General features: G+C 44.3%; 1 protein-coding gene across 1 annotated transcript in view; it reads left to right on the top strand.

The window, feature by feature from the left end:
* Window positions 1-521: 521 nt before the first annotated feature.
* Window positions 522-18,762, top strand: part of FBXO42 (F-box protein 42) — a 42,750-nt gene continuing 24,509 nt past the window's right edge. Inside the window, exons 1-4 of the mRNA XM_075605954.1 lie at window positions 522-616; window positions 2,382-2,645; window positions 4,879-4,995; window positions 6,903-7,037. Of these exons, the coding sequence (XP_075462069.1) occupies window positions 2,399-2,645; window positions 4,879-4,995; window positions 6,903-7,037 (499 nt within the window). The 5' untranslated portion in view covers window positions 522-616; window positions 2,382-2,398. The remainder of the gene's footprint in view (window positions 617-2,381; window positions 2,646-4,878; window positions 4,996-6,902; window positions 7,038-18,762) is intronic.

Below are 18,762 nucleotides of genomic sequence, written 5' to 3'. Positions count from 1 at the left end.
GCACTGCATTTTATCCGTATATAAGAATGTGCCTATACATAGCTCTCAGGAAATGCATACTGCCGGTCCTTTAATGTACGTGCTATTTAATCCACATTTGTAAACCTATTAGACCAATCTTATTTGAAAGTTGTCATTTGTGTAGTCAGTGTTTACATAATTGCATCATTTAACACTTTATTGTGTTTTTTGTATTTGTTGCCAAGTTGGATTTCCACTTTATTCATAAAATATCCCCTTTATGGTTTGTGTCTGCAACGCCCCCGTAAATCCCAGGCAGGATGACATGTCTCCCTTCCTGGTCTCGGTATAGTGCAATACATCCAGCTCTGCCATAGGACTGCTCCTGTGTGGGCATCGTATCAGCTGTCCCTAATTTGTATATCCGTTCTCTTGTTGATCACCGCCTCTTTCCCAGGGTTGAAAAGTTGACGTGCCCCAGGCAGATAATGTATTGTTGTTCCATGAAATGGGACAGATCACAAACTCGAGTTTGAGTTTGCTAGGACGTGCAGAGCACTGCTGTGCTGGATATGCAGAATATTAGCATTACTTTTAGCTGTGCAGGAACTGATAATTCAGCAGTGGGAGACATGTTTCTCACCCCTCACCACAAGTAAGTAACGTGTCGGAGATCCTCTGCAAGGAGTATAGTTAAAGCAGTACAGAATGTGAAAATGTTTCACATCTCCAACGTTGAACTGCTTACCCTCATGCCTCTTAATTGCTGTATCATTAGAGAAACGGTGATGCTTCTTGTTAATTACTATTTGGGCGCAACAGTAAGTAAATCAACATTTCAACCACTGCAATTATTCAGGCTGTGGCTACGTTAAGATTTACTTTTAGATGGACTCTAGGGCATCTGGATCTGTATTTAAAAAAAAAGCCTCTTTCATATTGACGTTTCGGGAACAGTACTGGAGATGAGCACCGCTGAGGGCAAGTATTTCTATGAATGAATGGTTTTTCATTTGGTGCTGGGAATGTTTAAAGGTTTGTATGTAAAATTTTGCAGAGAAGTTCCTGTCCCGAAGAGCTTACAGCCAGATCTTTGGTGATTGAGGTACAGGGAGGTTGTGACTAGTTGAATATCACAAGAAGTTGACACTGGGACTCAGTCTTGGTTCAATCACTTCAAAGAAAGTTTTGCACCTTCAGTATCAAGCTGATGTGTTCATGTTCTCGGACAGAGCTGCAAAGCGGTCTCCACAAAACCACTGCACATCCCTAGTTTCCTCTACAGGAAAGCCAGTCACTGGAGCAACTGTGGGTACGGATCTTCTTGATCATACCATTGGTTCATGTATTGCTTCTTCCATTAGCATAGCTGGATCAGGTGTCTGGGGAGAGAGAACATGCCGTGTGATGGGTTCATTTTAACACGTTGGCTGCATTGTAACAAATTGTTTAAAATGCATTGTTGTGGTTTGGAGGATGTTTGGTTTATTCACATCAAGGTGATTGTCGCCTGAAAGAAGTATGTGTGTATTTTAGAATTGATCCCTAGATGAGAAAAAGTGGTGATACAGTTGGACGTATATTATGTAAATGAATGATGCCAGGTGTTGAGCAATTCCATCCTGCAAGTACTAAATATCTGCTTAGACCAGTGGTTTTTCAAACTTTTTTTTTTTTGGTTGAGGAACCCTATAATTATATTGTCAAATTCTGGGTAACCACAACCCTTTCTAATAGCGCGTCTGAGATCCGATGCATTGTATTTGTAGTCTTCTGTGTTTGGTTCAATGTTTTTAATGAACTTGAAATTGCAGGGAAACTTTTAGGGATTTCTAGGGAATCCAAGTGTTCCTAGCAACACCTGTTGAAAAACTGCCTTCGACCAATGTGAAATCTCTTGTGCATGGACTCCCTTCTCCTAATGTTGTATTTTACAGGATATGACTATATTGCATAACTATTCCCGTAAGTTTTGCATTGCATGTTTGCTTGTATTACAATGCTGTGTTCACAGCTGCGCCATATCAAAATAAAGCAGTATCTGTATTTTGAGGAGTTGCTGCTAGATTATAAGGACAGCCCTATGCAAATGATTTCACATGACTAGTATAGATAATTAAGCCACGTTTATCAACATAATCACTGGCATATGTCTAACTGAGGAAAGCGTGCAGCAGCAGTTCTAATGTTAGTTTTAAAACAATTCAACAGCCTCTGCGAAAATTAACTGCAGTTTTAACTCCCTCAAAGCATTGGAACCTGGAGTATGTTGCATACCCTCCTTGCGGGTGGCACGGCATCTTTTGAAGCCATTATTTCTGCCATGTTTCTTTTTATACCCCATGGCCTCTAGAATAACCCAATGTCCTTCTCTTCCCCGCCCCCCCCCCCCCCCCCCCTCTCCAATCATTTATCCTCAGGGAGTCCGTGGGATGCCATGGCCAGCTCTTCTGAGAGTGAAGATGATGCATTCATGGCCATTGATGCAGAAGAAGCGCTAGAAGGAACGATGGAACAGGACGACGAGCTGCATCCTCAGACAGAGCTGGGGCAGACCAGGCATAACCGGTCAATGTCAGAGCTACCGGAGGAGGTTTTGGAATACATCCTGTCTTTCCTGTCTCCATACCAGGAGCACAAGACGGCAGCCTTGGTGTGCAAACAGTGGTACAGGCTCATCAAGGGTAAGTTTATGACTGTGTAATGTAGGCTTTTCAGAAGACTTACTCCTGTTCATGCCAGAGGGGACTAAAGGTTTGCAATGTGTTGCGGCCGCTCTAGCCATGAAGGGACTAGACAGTATCCATTCTAGCACTGTATGCACAATTAGGATGCATGTTTACAATTCTCTGTGGCATGAGAACTATTTTAAACGGAAAGTATTCTGCCAAAGCAATGAGATTAACTTCTCACAGCCATCTTTGGTTTTATTACGCATGCAATACCTTCCCACCTGACATGAAAGTGAAGTAATAGAGCTGATAAGTTTAACGGGATAGAAAGTATCTTAAGAGTGCATGCAACAAGTGGCAGTACGGGTTATCGCACCCATCCCGGGGTTATCCCCCTTACTTGTCTTTATTCTACTTCAAAGAAACAAAAATGCACAAAGATGGGGATTAAAAGCACACAACACTTTTTTTTAAATTTTATTTATTAGGTTTTTGTCTGGTAAATTGACTGGTCCAGAAATTACCCGTGTAATAAAACCTTTTGTAAAATGCCTAATCGCTGTTGTGGCTGTGCATGGATTTGGGATATGGGAAGCGAGGTTTCACATAAAGAAGGCACTTTATGTTGTGGAGGCTCATATGATAAACGTCCATTTTGCAGCCTCCCAACACATACCTATGTAACGGTTTTGTGTTCACTTATACCAGGAGTGGCCAACTCCAGTCCTCAACGGCCACCAACAGATCCGTATTGAAGGATGTCCCTGCTTCAGCACAGGTGGCCCTGTCTTTGACTGAGCCACCATTGCTGAAGCAGGGATATCCCGAATACCTGCCCTGTTGGTGGCACTTGAGGACTGGGGTTGGTTACCACTAACTTATACCAACATGGCCACTGCCTTGATGCCCTATTCCCAAACCTGGGCAAAGCAGCAACACCATGAACAATAACCGTGTGGAAATCTGCTTTGTCTTGCGCTGGTCATTAGAAATGAATCATTTTTGTTGCTATTTCTCTCCAGCTGCATTGAGTGAATCCTTCAGCTTTCCCCCCAAACTGAGTAAATCTGTTTTGTTGCCCAGCTTCTTCCAGTTACCAGACCACATTACTCTGGCACTGGAAGAGTTTGAATATCAGTTTTTCATTTCTTTTTGTCAATGTTGTTTTTGTCCATTAAATATGTTTGTTTTGTGGCTTTAAGCCCATTTTCAGGTTTATTCCCTTTTAAGGCTAAAGTCAAAATAAATGTTGCTCTGTAAGATGGAATGGTTTTATGACCCATTTTTTTTTTTTAGCTGTGGGCTGCTGTGCACGGAGAGAGAGCTCACCTAAAATAAAACCCTGTCATTTTATCCAGAGTGGTGCACGCGCACTGCCTGGAAACAGTACTAAAAATGTTAGCATGAAAAACTACTACTACTATTGGGTGGCTAGAAATGTCTAGAGATATTCACTAGTATTAAAAAGGAGCGGTTCATCCTATAGGTTTATATTTTGTCAGGGGGACCTGGGGCCCACCTGAGCCAAACGCCATTTTTTCACAACTACGGGGCCCCCAGGTTCCCGAGATTCAGGTTGCGTTACTTGTTCCTTATTTTAGTTAAGGATTGAAGCAGGGGGTCTCCGGAGCTGAAGCTCATTAATTTCAGCTCCAGGGAACCCCCTGCTTCAAAAGATACTTGCCTCCGTAGCGGGTGCTGGTATCTCTGCAGCGAGGGAACTTGTGTGACTAACGAAATTGCGGCTTAAATGTCCTGCGTCACGCTGGCCAATAGGAAGCCGTGATGTCATCCCTTTCTGCTTCCCATTGGCCCACGTGTCCTGGACATTTAAACTTCACATATACCGGCACCCCCCTGCAAAGGCAAACATCTCTGGAAGCAGGGGGTCTGCGTAGCTGAAATGTATGGGGTTCAGATCCGTAGACCCCCTGCTTCAATTCCAAAAACAAAAAGCAAGAAATGCCCCCTGTATTGCTGCTTTAAATTAGAGCGATAAAATCTCCCTCCACATGAACCAAATGAAGGTTCATTGGATTGCTCCTTTTAAGAAGTGTTCACTATTAAAGTATATTTCTTCCAGACTGTGAGATGTTTCCTTCTCACTGCTAGGGGATCTGCGGCACATGTCAGCGCAATGCATAGCACAACTCACTGGCATGGAGTGGATTCAATGGGGGGAAGTTCTGGTCCTGTGGTAAGACATTTTGTTCTTTGTTAATTTACACCTCTCTCGTTCCTCCAGGTGTTGCCCATCAGTGCTACCATGGTTTTATCAAGGCAGTCCAAGATGGGAACATCCAGTGGGAGAGCCGAACCTACCCCTACCCAGGGACGCCCATCACTCAGCGCTTCTCTCACAGTATGTACTGCGTGCGTCCTCCCCTCTAATCCAGAGGAATAGTAACAATGGGAACTGAAATAAGGACACCACAAGATAAGAAAGAATCCTTGTCACAATCGTGACCGTGTACACAGCACATAGTTTCAGGCACAGGTCCCTGCTTGTGGAGCTGGCAATCTACTTTTGGTGTCCAAGACGCAGTGTGATATATTAATTTGTCGAAAGAGCAGGCTCTGGGATTTAAATATGGTTTACCAGGCACTGACATTACTATTTAATAGTTTTTTTTAATGCATATTTTTCAGTGGTTGCTCTTGAAATGAGAAATGTGATTATTAGAGACAGAATGATCAGAACGCAAAAATGCAACCCTGTATTTCCCCATTGTCTCTTGGCATACAGTGCTTCCACTGTAGCCAGGGATTCTGGGTAATAACATGCAAATGAGCCCAGTGTGTCGCTCTTTACTACTTATCCATTTTAACATGGAGCCCAATAAGCTTCTGCCTGCCGCATTACACAGCTGTTCAGCACAGCCTGGGTTAAATAAGTGCATAACCAGTAACCCTGCTATTTGGGTCTCATCAGTACGAGGTTGATTGTTGGCTATGCAACGGGAAGCTGGTACGTGGATAGAACAAGACATTAAAGTTATGGTGGGTAAGAAAAGTGACAAACTCTCCACCGTAGAGGGTACAGCAAATGAGAAGCAAATATAGAACTCGAATTCCTTAATGGGGCAATCGGAGAGAGTGGAAGGCTCAACTAATAGTCTCAAATGGTCTCGAGGGCAGCACTAGCAGGAGCATTGTTGCTTCTTATAAGGTCACTGGGTGGATGAGCTGTGCTTTCTATCGGTGTGAGGTCACTGGGTGGATGAGCTGTGCTTTCTATCGGTGTGAGGTCACTGGGTGGGCTGGAAGGAAGGGAAATGAGTTATAGATGGCAAGCTGCATCGGTCAAAGTCAAGTTCATTCTCCCCATGACTGGGGCCTGACTACAAATAAATCGTCTGGGTGTCAGCGGCTGTTGTCTCACAAGACACCAATTCCCTTTTCGCATGCAGATTCGCTTTATACCTATTGTTGTTTATACTTCAAATGCTACCATGTGTTTATTACTCAAATATATTACAATCATAACATAATTCACCAGATCTGTTTGATCCACTACTTTCTCCTGGGGTCCAACAGGAATCATTTGTTTTTGTTTCCTTATGTTTCTGTGGGAAGAGCGCGGAATCAAAAACAGACACCACAATGTGCACAATGGGTTAAAATACGTTTCATCTAGTCCAGGCGTGGCCAACTCCAGTCATCAAGGGCCACCAACAGGTCAGCTTTTAAGGAAATCCCTGCTTCAGCACAGGTGGCTCAGTCAACAACTGAGCCACCTGTGCTGAAGCAGGGATGCCCTTAAAAGCTGACCTGTTAGTTGCCCTTGAGGACTGGAGTTGACCACCCCATGTCTATTCATAGAAAAGCGAGATGTTACCTGCTAGATATGTTTCAAGCAGAGAACCTACCGGAAGGTTGGATTGCAGTTTGTGGTTTTGCACTTAATGAACCAGCATGACAGTTGGTCAAAATAATTTTATACATGACCTTTTTTGAACTAGAAATGCTTAACTTTCTGAAAGTCATGGTTCAAAAGTTTAACAAATAAGAATTTGTTCCTATTTAGGGTTTTACAGATTTGCATAAATGTACAATATTTATATCTAGTGATTATGTACATTAAGGTTTACATGGGCAGAACTGAAACTAAAATGTACCTACAGTTCACATCCTTTTTCCGGGGTTTGGGAATTAAATCACAATGAATTTCGAGTATATGATTCTGGCTTAGCAAACAGTTTATCAGTAAGTTTCTGCTACCTGTGCAGCAATCGGAAAATGAGGTTCCACTTCCTGTTTCCTGTTCAGGTGCATGCTATTATGACTCCAACCAGTCCATGTACGTGTTTGGCGGCTGCACACAGAGTAGCTGTAATGCTGCATTCAATGACCTGTGGAGACTCGACCTCAACAGCAAAGAGTGGATCCGACCTCTAGCCTCAGGTGAGCTCACACTTTTTACGTCTGTATGGTGTAGAGAAAAAGGCTCTTTGCAATGACCATTTTGTGAAGTAGCAATTAGTTTGAAATCACCTGAAAATGAATGTGGTGCAGTAAAAGGTAATTGTGAATGATCTTAGCCCTACTACTTATTATTTTTTAATTTGTTTTATTGGAGAAAAGGGCCATCTTCACCTGATGACTCTTAATGGCACATAATTAATTACCTCTTATCTCCTCCTCCTCTTGCCCCCCCCCTCCCTGCCACCCAAACAGCAAGAGATAAATCCCTGCTGCGGAGATGGCCTCTGGGTCTAATTATTTCTGAAAGGTAATTGTGGGACCCCATAATTCACATGTCGAACGTCAGACAGAGTCCCTGTTGTAGCAGCCTTATAAGTTCAAGTCTCTAATTAGAAGAGGGACTTTGGGATCTGGATAGGTGGGAAGATTCCCTTCCTATCCAAAAATGAAGCTGCAATCATTAGAAATGTAACTATCTTCTCTGTATGTATTAATCACGTTCATATCGGTGGAGAGTTGCCTTTGTTGTTGTTCTGCAGAAGTACCTACGGTACTGCTTGATCTCTCACGATACGCTAGCTCCTATTCCAGTAACTGTGTGTAGAAGTATGCGACAGCAGAGCAGTGGTGGTTTCAACTTTTTTGTGGTTAAGGAACACTATAACTATATTGTGACATTCTGAGGAACCCCAAACCTCTAATAGCGCGTCTGAGATCAGATGTATTATAAGTAATCCCAACCCTCTCTAATAGCGCGTCTGAGGTCAGATGCATTGTAAGGAACCCCAACCCTCTCTAATAGCGCGTCTGAGATCAGATGCATTGTAAGGAACCCCAACCCTCTCTAATAGCGCGTCTGAGATCAGATGCATTGTAAATTCTTCTGTATTTGATACAATTTTAAAATGACCTGAATATTGCAGGGAACCCTTTAGGGATGCCCGGGGAACCCCTGTTGAAAAACACAGCAGTAGAGCGTTAATCTTTTGCAACCTGACTCTTTAAATGGGAGATTGCGCACAAAGTGTTACTAAGACGGTGCAACATTTACAGCATAAGGTTTATCTGGAAAGACTACAAAACCTTAGAAGCAATCCAAGTCATCAGATTATTTTTTATATAAATATATAGCATTGAAGCAAGGGGTCTCCAGACCTGAACCCCATTAATTTCCACTCCGGGGACCCCCTGCTTTCAGATATACTTGCCTCTGAATTAGGTGCTGGTAGCTGCTTTCCTCGGCCGCCAGGGTTCACAATATGTCCACAGTTGAAACTTTTCGCGTCCTGCGGGCCAATAGGAAACCGCAACGTCATCGGTGCGGCTGCCTCTTGGCCCACGTGAGGCGGGAGTGTTGAACTTTAAAGCCCCGCTTGCTCAGCCAGAGCGGCTACAGGCACCTACTTCGGAGGGAAGTATCTCCGGAAGTACGGGATCCCCGGAACTGAAAATAATGGGGTTCAGCTGCGGAAGCTCCCTGCTTCAATGCTATATAAAACAAATCTGGAAACAAATTGTCTTACATAGTTACATAGTTACATAGTTACATAGTAGATGAGGTTGAAAAAAGACTTCCGTCCATCAAGTTCAACCTATGCTAAATTTAGACAACAGATACTTTATCCTATATCTATACTTCCTTATTGATTCAGAGGAAGGCAAACAAAAAACCCCAGTGTCATATCATCCAATGATATCTCATAAGGGGAAAAATACATTCCTTCCTGACTCCAAGAATTGGCAATCAGATTACTCCCTGGATCAATATCCTTCCCATGTTTGCTTATTTGGTATATCCATGTATACGCGTCCTTTCTAAAAAGATGTCCAACCTTTTTTGAACAAATTTATTGTATCTGCCATCACAGTCTCCATGGGTAATGAATTCCACATTTTAACTGCCCTTACTGTAAAGAACCCTTTCCTTTGTTGCTGGTGAAATCTCCTTTCCTCCAGCTTAAAGGGATGACCCTGTGGTCTTACTAATGCTTTGTAAAAGGACATAATTATGTTTACTTCCGTTCCATCCATTGCCCGTTTAATGCAAGATAAGATTTGTTTGCCTTTGCAGCTACTGCATGACTTTGGGCACTATTGCTAAGCCTGCTGTCTACAAGCACTCCTAAATCCTTCTCCAAGGATTCCCCCAATTTATCCCCATTTAACTTGTAATTGCCTGCTTTATTCTTGTTTCCCAAATGCATAACCGTACATTTATCTGTATTAAACCTCATCTGCCATTTACCTGCTCAAGCTTCCAGTCTCTCCAAGTCCTTCTGGAGAGAAATTACATCCTGCTCTGATTTTACGATCTTATACAATTTAGTATCAGCAATGATGAAGACTTTGCTCTCGATGCCAACCTCAAGGTCATTAATAAACAAGTTAAAAAGCAGTAGTCTCAGTACTGATCCCTGAGGTACTCCATTCACGACCTTAGCCCAACCTGAAAAAGTTCCATTTATGACAACCCTCTGTCTATCCTCCAACCAGTTTTCAATCCAGGTGCATATATTTTTACTGAGTCCAATTTGCTTTATTTTGTGCACCAACCTCGTGTGGAACTGTATCAAAAGCCTTTGCAAAATCTAAGTAGACCACATAACTGCATTACCCTGATCTAAATTTCTACTTACCACCTCAAAGAAACTAATAAGGTTAGTTTAGCATGATCTATCCTTCATAAATCTATGCTGACCATTACTAATTTTGTTTTCCATTAGGTATTCCTGAATATTATCCTGTATTAAACCTTCAAGTAGTTTCCCCACTATTGATGTCAGGCTTACAGGTCTGTAATTTCCCGGTTGTGATCTAGCTCTCTTTTTAAAATATAGGCACCACATCTGCTTTACGCCAATCTTGTGGTACTGAGCCTGTGGAAATGGAGTCATTGAATATTAAATGTAATGGTTTGGCTATTACTGAACTTAACTCCTTGAGAACTCTTGGATGTATGCCATCGGGGCCAGGTGCACTAGGCCGTGCTTATAGTGCCGGCAACGCTGACGCCACACTGCGGTTGCTGGAAAAATCAAATTGAAGTGACTTCCAGCGATCGCGATAAGCAGTTGCGTCGCTCCTACTATAAGCGCATGTGACGGCGTCAATACATGTGTTTTGACCCAACGTCGCTGTCGCCAGCACTGTAAGCGCAGCCTTATTTACTTTAATTTTTTCAAGCTGCCTATGAACTTCTTTCTCAGTTAACCAATTGTTCATTACTATGGAGGTTGTGGCTTCCTCCTGCGGCACTACTATTGAACTTGATTCTTCCCTGGTAAACACAGAGGCAAAGAATTTGTTTAATCCCTCAGCTTTTCCCTTATCTCCAATATTCTGCCTGCCCATCTCACACTGAAAGGGTCCTATATTTTCTTTTCTCATTTTTTGTTATTAATGTACTTCAATAACTTTTTAGGGTTGATCTTACTTTCTTTTGCAATCCTTTTTTCATTATCCATTTTTGCTAATTTGATTGCCCTTTTGCAAATTTTGTTACATTCCTTATAATTCTGATACGATGTCTCCGTCCCTTCTGACTTAAAGACTCTAATCGCCTTCCTCTTCTTGTCCATTTCCTCCCCTACCTGTTTATTTAGCCAGCTTCCTATGTATTTGACAGAAAGTTGTCTGTTTGGTATAGTGTTTTTTGTGCACACAGTGATATGAATTCTCTAGCTCTCCTGCCACCCTGAGAATGCTCTGCCGGCAGGTATCCCACGGGAGGGGCTCATAGCACAATCCCACCCTTGCTTCTCTATTCAGGGCAGGGGCCTTGCTACAGGCAGGTTTCCCATAGGAAGGTTGGCTCACTCATTCGCTAATCCTCTCTGGAAGGCTGCCTGCAGTGGTGTGTTAGAACATGTGGCTCAGGTAGAACATTCCTGGGAAGTGAGTCACCGTGCTTGGTCAACACACAGCAAGTCGCTCGCTAATGGGTTAGTTTGGGGAGGGATTGTCCACACAGTTGCATTATGAGGTGCATAGAGAGGGACTAGTGACGCTGTATAAGGCCGCGTCCATAGTGTAGGATGCGGCGCAAGCTACGTAGATCGAGCCGAAACAAACACTATAACGCCAATGCATATTTGCATAGCGGTCTTCGCAATACAAATAAGTTTGTATTTCAAGCGCGGCGCCGGGTCACAGTGCGTGGTAGCTAGCGCGTTCCACTATGGACGTGGCCTAAGGTAGTGTAACTTCTGATGTCTCATTGCAATAATCACTGGAGCTGTTCATGAGTGTAGTTCTGTCCTTTGTATCCTAACTCTAGAGCAGGGGTGGCCAACTCCAGTCATCAAGGGGAACCAACGGGTCAGGTTTTCAGGATATCCCTGCTTCAGCAAAGGTGGCAGTCTTCAAGGACTGGAATTGGCCACCATGATATAGTGGGTTATATATTGGTGGTTTTCTTTGACTGTGTGAATACTTATGTCTCCTAATTCCTACCTTCTTTACCCTTTACACCTAATTTTAGCTGTTCTTTGCACTTGTAAGATAGTTAGCAGCGACACTCTTTTATATCCGAATGTCAAGCATATTTATTTGTGTATTTAGATTTATTTCCATGTAGTTCTATGTCACTAATTGAACTGCACTGCATATTTGCTGGTATGTACGAAATAACAATATATAAATACACGTAAGAAATAGGCAAGCAGACCGGTCTTGTTATTCAATAGGGCTTTGTTACATAATTTTACCGGTTTTTATTCTTTGCCTTAAAACATTTAATTACCAATTACATTGACACTGAAATTAATGTATATACTGTTTAATACATACAAGATATTTATTTAAAGTAAGAGACCAAATGAAGACTGCATTTCCACAGGCCAGTACCACAAGATTGGCGTAAAGCAGTTGTGGTGCCTATATTTAAAAAGGGAGCTAGATCACAACCGGGGAGTTAGACCTGTCAGCCTGACATCAATAGTGGGGAAGCTACTTGAAGGTTTAATACGGGATAATATTCAGGAATACCTAATGGATAACAAAATTATTGGTAATAGTCAGCATGGATTTATGAAGGATAGATCATGCCAAACTAACCTTGTTTGTTTCTTTGAGGAGGTAAGTAGGAATTTAGACCAGGGTAATGCAGTTGATGTGATCTACTTAGATTTTGCAAAGGCTTTTGATACGGTTCCACACGAGGTTGGTGCACAAAATAAAGCAAATTGGACTCTCTAATAATATATTCACCTGGATTGAAAACTGGTTGGAGGATAGACAACAGAGGGTTGTAATAAATGGAACTTTTCAAGTTGGGCTAAAGTTGTGAGTGGAGTACCTCAGGGATCGGTACTGGGACCCCTGCTTTTTAACTTGTTTGTTAATGACCTTGAGGTTAGCATAGAGAGCAAAGTCTCCTCCTCTTACCGTGCACCCCAAAACTGGAACAACCTACCGGAGAGACTCACATCCACCACCAGTTTAAGTTCTTTCAAAACTAAGGCTGTCTCACATTTTAATCTGGTCTGTAACTGTTACGTAAGCCTATAATATACATCTTCTCTAACTGTGCATGCAATGTATTGTATATAATGTATACCCTGTTCATTTATGTAACTGTATTTGTAACCATGTATTATTTGTCATATTAACTATGTCAAGGACATACTTGAAAACGAGAGGTAACTCTCAATGTATTACTTCCTGGTAAAACATTTTATAAATAAATAAATAATCTTTGCTGCTGACACTAAATTGAATCAGAGCAACATGTAATTTCTCTCCCGAAGGACTTGAATAGACTGGAAACTTGGGCAGGTAAATGGCAGATGAGGTTTAATACAGATAAATGTAAGGTTATGCATTTGGGAAACCAGAATAAACCTGACCTGTTAGGGGGAGGGGGGCTTGAGGAGTGGAGTTGAGCCCCCCTGTGTTAGACAACCAACCATGTGTGAGATTTTCTGCCACCGCAGCACCTATATTCCATCACATTCACAAGCAGTATTGCTACAGCTTATAACATATTCTATATATTGGTATGTGTACAAATGCACGCAGGTCAGTGTTAAGTTACATGGATCCTATCTACAGGAGCATGCAGAATAATTAATTAATTGCCCATTGAAAAGCACCATATGAACTATGTGAAGGGTTAAGAGCCCAAAGTTTGACATTCCTATCTCATGGTCTCTACTCATTATGCTGGGAATCGGCCTTCCCTGGTTTGGGAAAATGTAAGCCCCATACACACAAATGATTCTTAAATCTTCCCTGGCAAAAGCAGGCTGGCAGCGAGCAGAATGGGCAGGGGCAGCTGTTCTGTTGAGTGAGTTACAAGAGACTGACCGTGTTATTGGGCTAGAAGTATTAAGTGCAGCAAAATGTGAAACGCAAATAGTTTCTCTGTTAGCTCTTGAAGTTGTTTCAGAAAGTAAAGGAAAGTTTCCAGCGCTTCGCAGGACACATGCAGTGAAGGGATCCTCTCACTTCCCAGTCCCCAAACGCATTGTTATGCAGAGTACCCACGCTAGGCCAAAGGGGACAGGCCGCCCCCACTCCTCTAAATGAATGGAATAGGAAGCTTTGTGTTTGTTTCCCCAGCATGATCAGGGTTCCTTTGTGTCTCCTGTCTAGGGGTCTCTGACAGAACTCTACATTGACTGCCATTTAACCCATATACTGACAGAGGGACTGGCGCTAATTCAGAAGCTATCAAATGGAAGGGTCTAAGGCAGGGGCTGCTAAACTCCACTTCTCAAGCCCCCCCAACACTTCGGGATATCCCAGCTTCAGCACAGGTGGCTCAATGAGAGGCTCGTATTCTGAGCCATCTGTGTTGAAGCAGGGATATCCTGAAAATGGGACCTGTTTTGGAGGTGGAGGGAGGGGAGTTGAGCTGGCCTGATCTAAGGGAATGCTGAGAATGTCGCCCTGTTTTCAGTCATGGGAAATGGTGTCCTGCTCCTCCTATTCTCCAGCCTGGAGACTTTAAGCCAGGACATCAGAACAGACATGTTAGGAGTGCATTAATGTTATTGTTTTTTTTTATAGAACTCTGTCCTTGGTACTATTTGGGTATTTTATTGATTTATAGCGTCACAGCACTTTGTGTCAATGCAGGCAAACCTTTTTATTTCTTTTTTGGATAACATGGGGGTAGGGTGTGGGTACAGAAAAAGCAGGATGGAGGGGGGGGGGGTGCAGCCCCATCATAATCAAAACCATAAACAGTGATAATATCTTTAGTATAGTTTTAACAATCTTAATAGTTAGTCAAAAAAAAGGAAAAATAAAACAACCATGGGAGGGAGGGGATGGGGTTTGTGGGGGGATGGGCAAGTGGTCCCTTTGGTAATACAGGTAGTCCTCGCTATCCAACGTTTCACTTTACGAGTGGCATATCCAACACTTTACAATGCAACCCTATGGGCCGTTATCTGACGCCTGAATGCGTTATCCGATGTCTGAATGCGTTATCTGACGCTCACGCCACTGATTAACATGGGACTCACTTTACAACGGTGTCACTATCCAACGCTACTTTCAGAACGGATTCCGTTGGATAACCGAGGACTGCCTGTAGTCCTTTTATTTTTCCTGATTCATTGATTATTTTAATTTTTTGTTTTTAATATATGGTTTCGTTTTATTACTCTCGGACAACTTCTCCATTCCTCGCAAACATTTTAAATTATTTTTAGTATTTTCCAAATAGTTTAAATTTCTAAGTCTTGTAGTGACGCTATGTCTTCTGCAAAAGCACTTAACCAGGGATTCCAGATATTTTTTCAAATTTATCCGTAGTATTATTCATAAATGCTGTCAATGTTTCCATTTCTAAAACATGTTGCACCTTCTCTTTAAGTTGATATGATATGTTAATTAGCTTCCATTAAATTGCTTCCATTGAAGTGCTAATGTGCATCTGGCTGCTGTCAACAGATGTGCGATACATTTGTTTGTGCATTCGGCACATTGGCACTGGTTTCCCTAGGATCAAAATTATGGGGTCATTGGTATTGAAACATCAAACACCCTGGTGATCCTTTTTTTTTTTTAAATATAATTTTCCTCCAGAAGAGAACAACCTTTGGGCAGGTTCAGAATCTATGAAAGTGTTCCTCTACAGCCACAATTTCTCCAGCACAACTGCGCTTGCTCACTTATAAATATGTGCAATCCTATCTGGTGTTAAATACCATCTCATCATAATTTTATCCCTATTTTCTTTGATAATGGTGCAGAGAGATGAACTCGCCACTGCCTCCCGGATCTCTGCCCAATCTTATTTAGAAACCTCTGCTCCTATATCTTTTTCCCATTGAGTCGTGTACAAGTGGGCTTTTTTCATTTTTGTCCCGAGAGCACAGTCTAGAATATATATTTGATATCAACCCTCTTTGGTGCGTTTGTACTGTGCACCTTCCTTCAAATTTGGTTAATTGTGTATCCCCTTGCGGGAAAGATTTTGAAATGATAAAATGCCTGATTTGTGTGTATCTAAAATACTCAGAGTGGAATTATATTTCTTTCGTATTTCTTGAAATGTATATATTTTCCCCTGAAACATAACATCTTTAATCCTAAATATTCCTCTTAAAATCCAAATATTATTCCTACCCGGTATACATCCTGGGGGAAATCCTCATTCCTCCATAGAGGGGTCATAAGTGAGGGGTGTCCCTTTAACCCCCTTTCACTCCTGCCTCCTCCCTCTATGCCTAGGGATCGTGGTGGGGCTGCTGGTGGAAGTGCTGGCTGGGGGGGAAGTGCTGGCTGGCGGATCGTGGTGGGGGCTGCTGGGGGAAGTGCTGCCTGGCGGATCGTGGTGGGGGCTGCTGGGGGAAGTGCTGGCTGGCGGATCGTGGTGGGGGCTGCTGGGGGAAGTGCTGCCTGGCGGATCGTGGTGGGGGCTGCTGGGGGAAGTGCTGCCTGGCGGATCGTGGGGGCTGGGGGGGGGAAGTGCTGGCTGGGGGGGGAAGTGCTGGCTGGGGGGGAAGTGCTGGCTGGCGGATCGTGGTAGAGGCTGCTGGGGGAAGTGCTGGCTGGCGGATCGTGGTGGGGGCTGCTGGGGGAAGTGCTTGCTGGGGGATCGTGCTGGAAGAAGTGCTGGGGCTTCTGGGGGAACGTGCTGGGGCTGCCGGTGCCTCACTCCTGCCTCCTCCCTCGTTCCGATTGGGCGCGGGGCGGCCATTTAAAAAAAAAAATTAACGCGACCCCGGTTATAACGTGGTCTTATCGGGTGGCCCCCGAGGACCGCGTTATAATGGGGTTCAGCTATATTTATATTACACCAGAGCTGATCACGGCCATCTTTAATGGAGCCCCTGGTTGGTTATAGAGCGCTTTAATACCATGTAGTATATTTCCCCTGATTCAAAATTTCTCTAGGGTTGTAAACATATACAACCAGTCCACTTGGTCAAATGCTTTCTCGGCATCCACTGAGATTAGTAGCGTAGGTATTTTTGATATATTTGTTAAATGTGTGAGATTTCTTGCTCTCCTTTATATTATCGGCTGCTTGTCTCCCTAAAATAAATCCCACCTGATCTGGGTTGATTATTCTAGGTAACAGTTTATTTAATCTTATTGCAATAATTTTACTATAAATTTTAATATCGGTTTTGATCAGTGAGAGGTCTATAATTACTACAGCAATTATGACCCCTACCTGGTTTTGGAATCACAGAAATTTGTGCTCTCAACATTGAGGGAGGAATTTTTTTACCCTTCATAAAAGAGTTAAAGTTTTCCCAAAAAAGGTACTAAAAGTGATTTGAGTCCGTCTGGGCCAGGAATTTTTGTATTTGAGTTCCTTAATCACTGCCCACATCTCCTTGTGAAAATCTCTGCATTTAATAAAACACTTGCCTCATCTTTCATAGTTGGTAATTGACATGAGTCTGTGTCTAATTGTTTAAATATATCTGGGTTTTGTTTGTTTATTTTGTAAATTATACAAAGACTAGCTGAGAGACCCGGCGTTGCCCGGGATGTAATTTTGGGGGGCGTACGACAGGGTTAGGCTTCCCCCCACCCTTGACAGCTAGGTGGGTGACTGAGTTGACTGAGTGTGTGGGTGACTGTGTGGGTGGGTGACACTTGACTGAGTGGGTGGGTGGGTTGGTGACTGAGTGGGTGACTTTGGGTGGGTGACTTTGGGTCGGTTTGACTTTGGGTCGGTGGGTGGGTGACTTTGGGTCGGTGGGTGGGTGACTTTGGGTCGGTGGGTGGGTGACTTTGGGTCGGTGGGTGGGTGACTTTGGGTCGGTGGGTGGGTGACTTTGGGTCGGTGGGTGGATGGGTGACTTTGGGTCGGTTTGACTTTGGGTCGGTGGGTGGGTGACTTTGGGTCGGTGGGTGACTTTGGGTCGGTGGTTGGGTGGGTGAGTTGGGTCGGTGGGTGGGTGAGTTGGGTCGGGGGTGGATGACTTTGGGTCGGGGGGTGGGAGACTTTGGGTCGGTGGGTGGGTGACTTTGGGTCGGTGGGTGGGTGGGTGACTCTGGGTTGGTGGGTGGGTGGGTGACTTTGGGTCGGTGGGTGGGTCGGTGACTGGGTGACTTGTTCAGGGTCGGTGACTGGGTGGGTCAGTGACTGGGGTCGGTGACTGGGTGGGTCAGTGAGTGGGTAGGTGGGGTCGGTGAGTGGGTGGGTGGGGTCGGTGAGTGGGTGGGTGGGGTCAGTGACTGGGTGGGTGAGTGAGACTGAATGGGTGGGTGAGTGTGAGACTGAATGGGTGGGTGAGTGTGAGACTGAATGGGTGGGTGAGTGTGAGACTGAATGGGTGGGTGAGTGTGAGACTGAATGGGTGGGTGAGTGTGAGACTGAATGGGTGGGTGAGTGTGAGACTGAATGGGTGAGTGGGTGGGTGACTGACTGGGTGAGTGGGTGACTGACTGGGTGAGTGGGTGACTGACTGGGTGAGTGGGTGACTGACTGGGTGAGTGGGTGACTGACTGGGTGAGTGGGTGAGTGGGTGAGTGGGTGACTGACTGGGTGAGTGGGTGACTGACTGGGTGAGTGGGTGACTGACTGGGTGAGTGGGTGACTGACTGGGTGAGTGGGTGACTGACTGGGTGAGTGGGTGACTGACTGACTGGGTGAGTGGGTGACTGACTGGGTGAGTGAGTGGGTGACTGACTGGGTGAGTGAGTGGGTGACTGACTGGGTGAGTGAGTGGGTGACTGACTGGGTGAGTGGGTGACTGACTGGGTGACTGGGTGACTGAGTGGGTGACTGGGTGACTGACTGACTGGGTGAGTGGGTGACTGACTGGGTGACTGACTGACTGGGTGACTGACTGACTGGGTGACTGACTGACTGGGTGACTGACTGACTGGGTGACTGACTGACTGGGTGACTGACTGACTGGGTGACTGACTGACTGGGTGACTGACTGACTGGGTGACTGACTGACTGGGTGAGTGGGTGACTGACTGACTGGGTGAGTGGGTGACTGACTGACTGGGTGAGTGGGTGACTGACTGACTGGGTGAGTGGGTGACTGACTGACTGGGTGAGTGGGTGACTGACTGACTGGGTGAGTGGGTGACTGACTGACTGGGTGAGTGGGTGACTGACTGACTGGGTGAGTGGGTGACTGACTGACTGGGTGAGTGGGTGACTGACTGACTGGGTGAGTGGGTGACTGACTGACTGGGTGAGTGGGTGACTGACTGACTGGGTGAGTGGGTGACTGACTGACTGAGTGGGTGACTGACTGAGTGGGTGACTGACTGA

This window comes from Ascaphus truei, chromosome 6, assembly GCF_040206685.1.
Source record: "Ascaphus truei isolate aAscTru1 chromosome 6, aAscTru1.hap1, whole genome shotgun sequence".
In the NCBI taxonomy this organism is placed as follows: Eukaryota; Metazoa; Chordata; class Amphibia; order Anura; family Ascaphidae; genus Ascaphus; species Ascaphus truei.
Note: the sequence above shows the minus strand (reverse complement) of the source record. Positions and strands in the feature narration are given on the sequence as shown.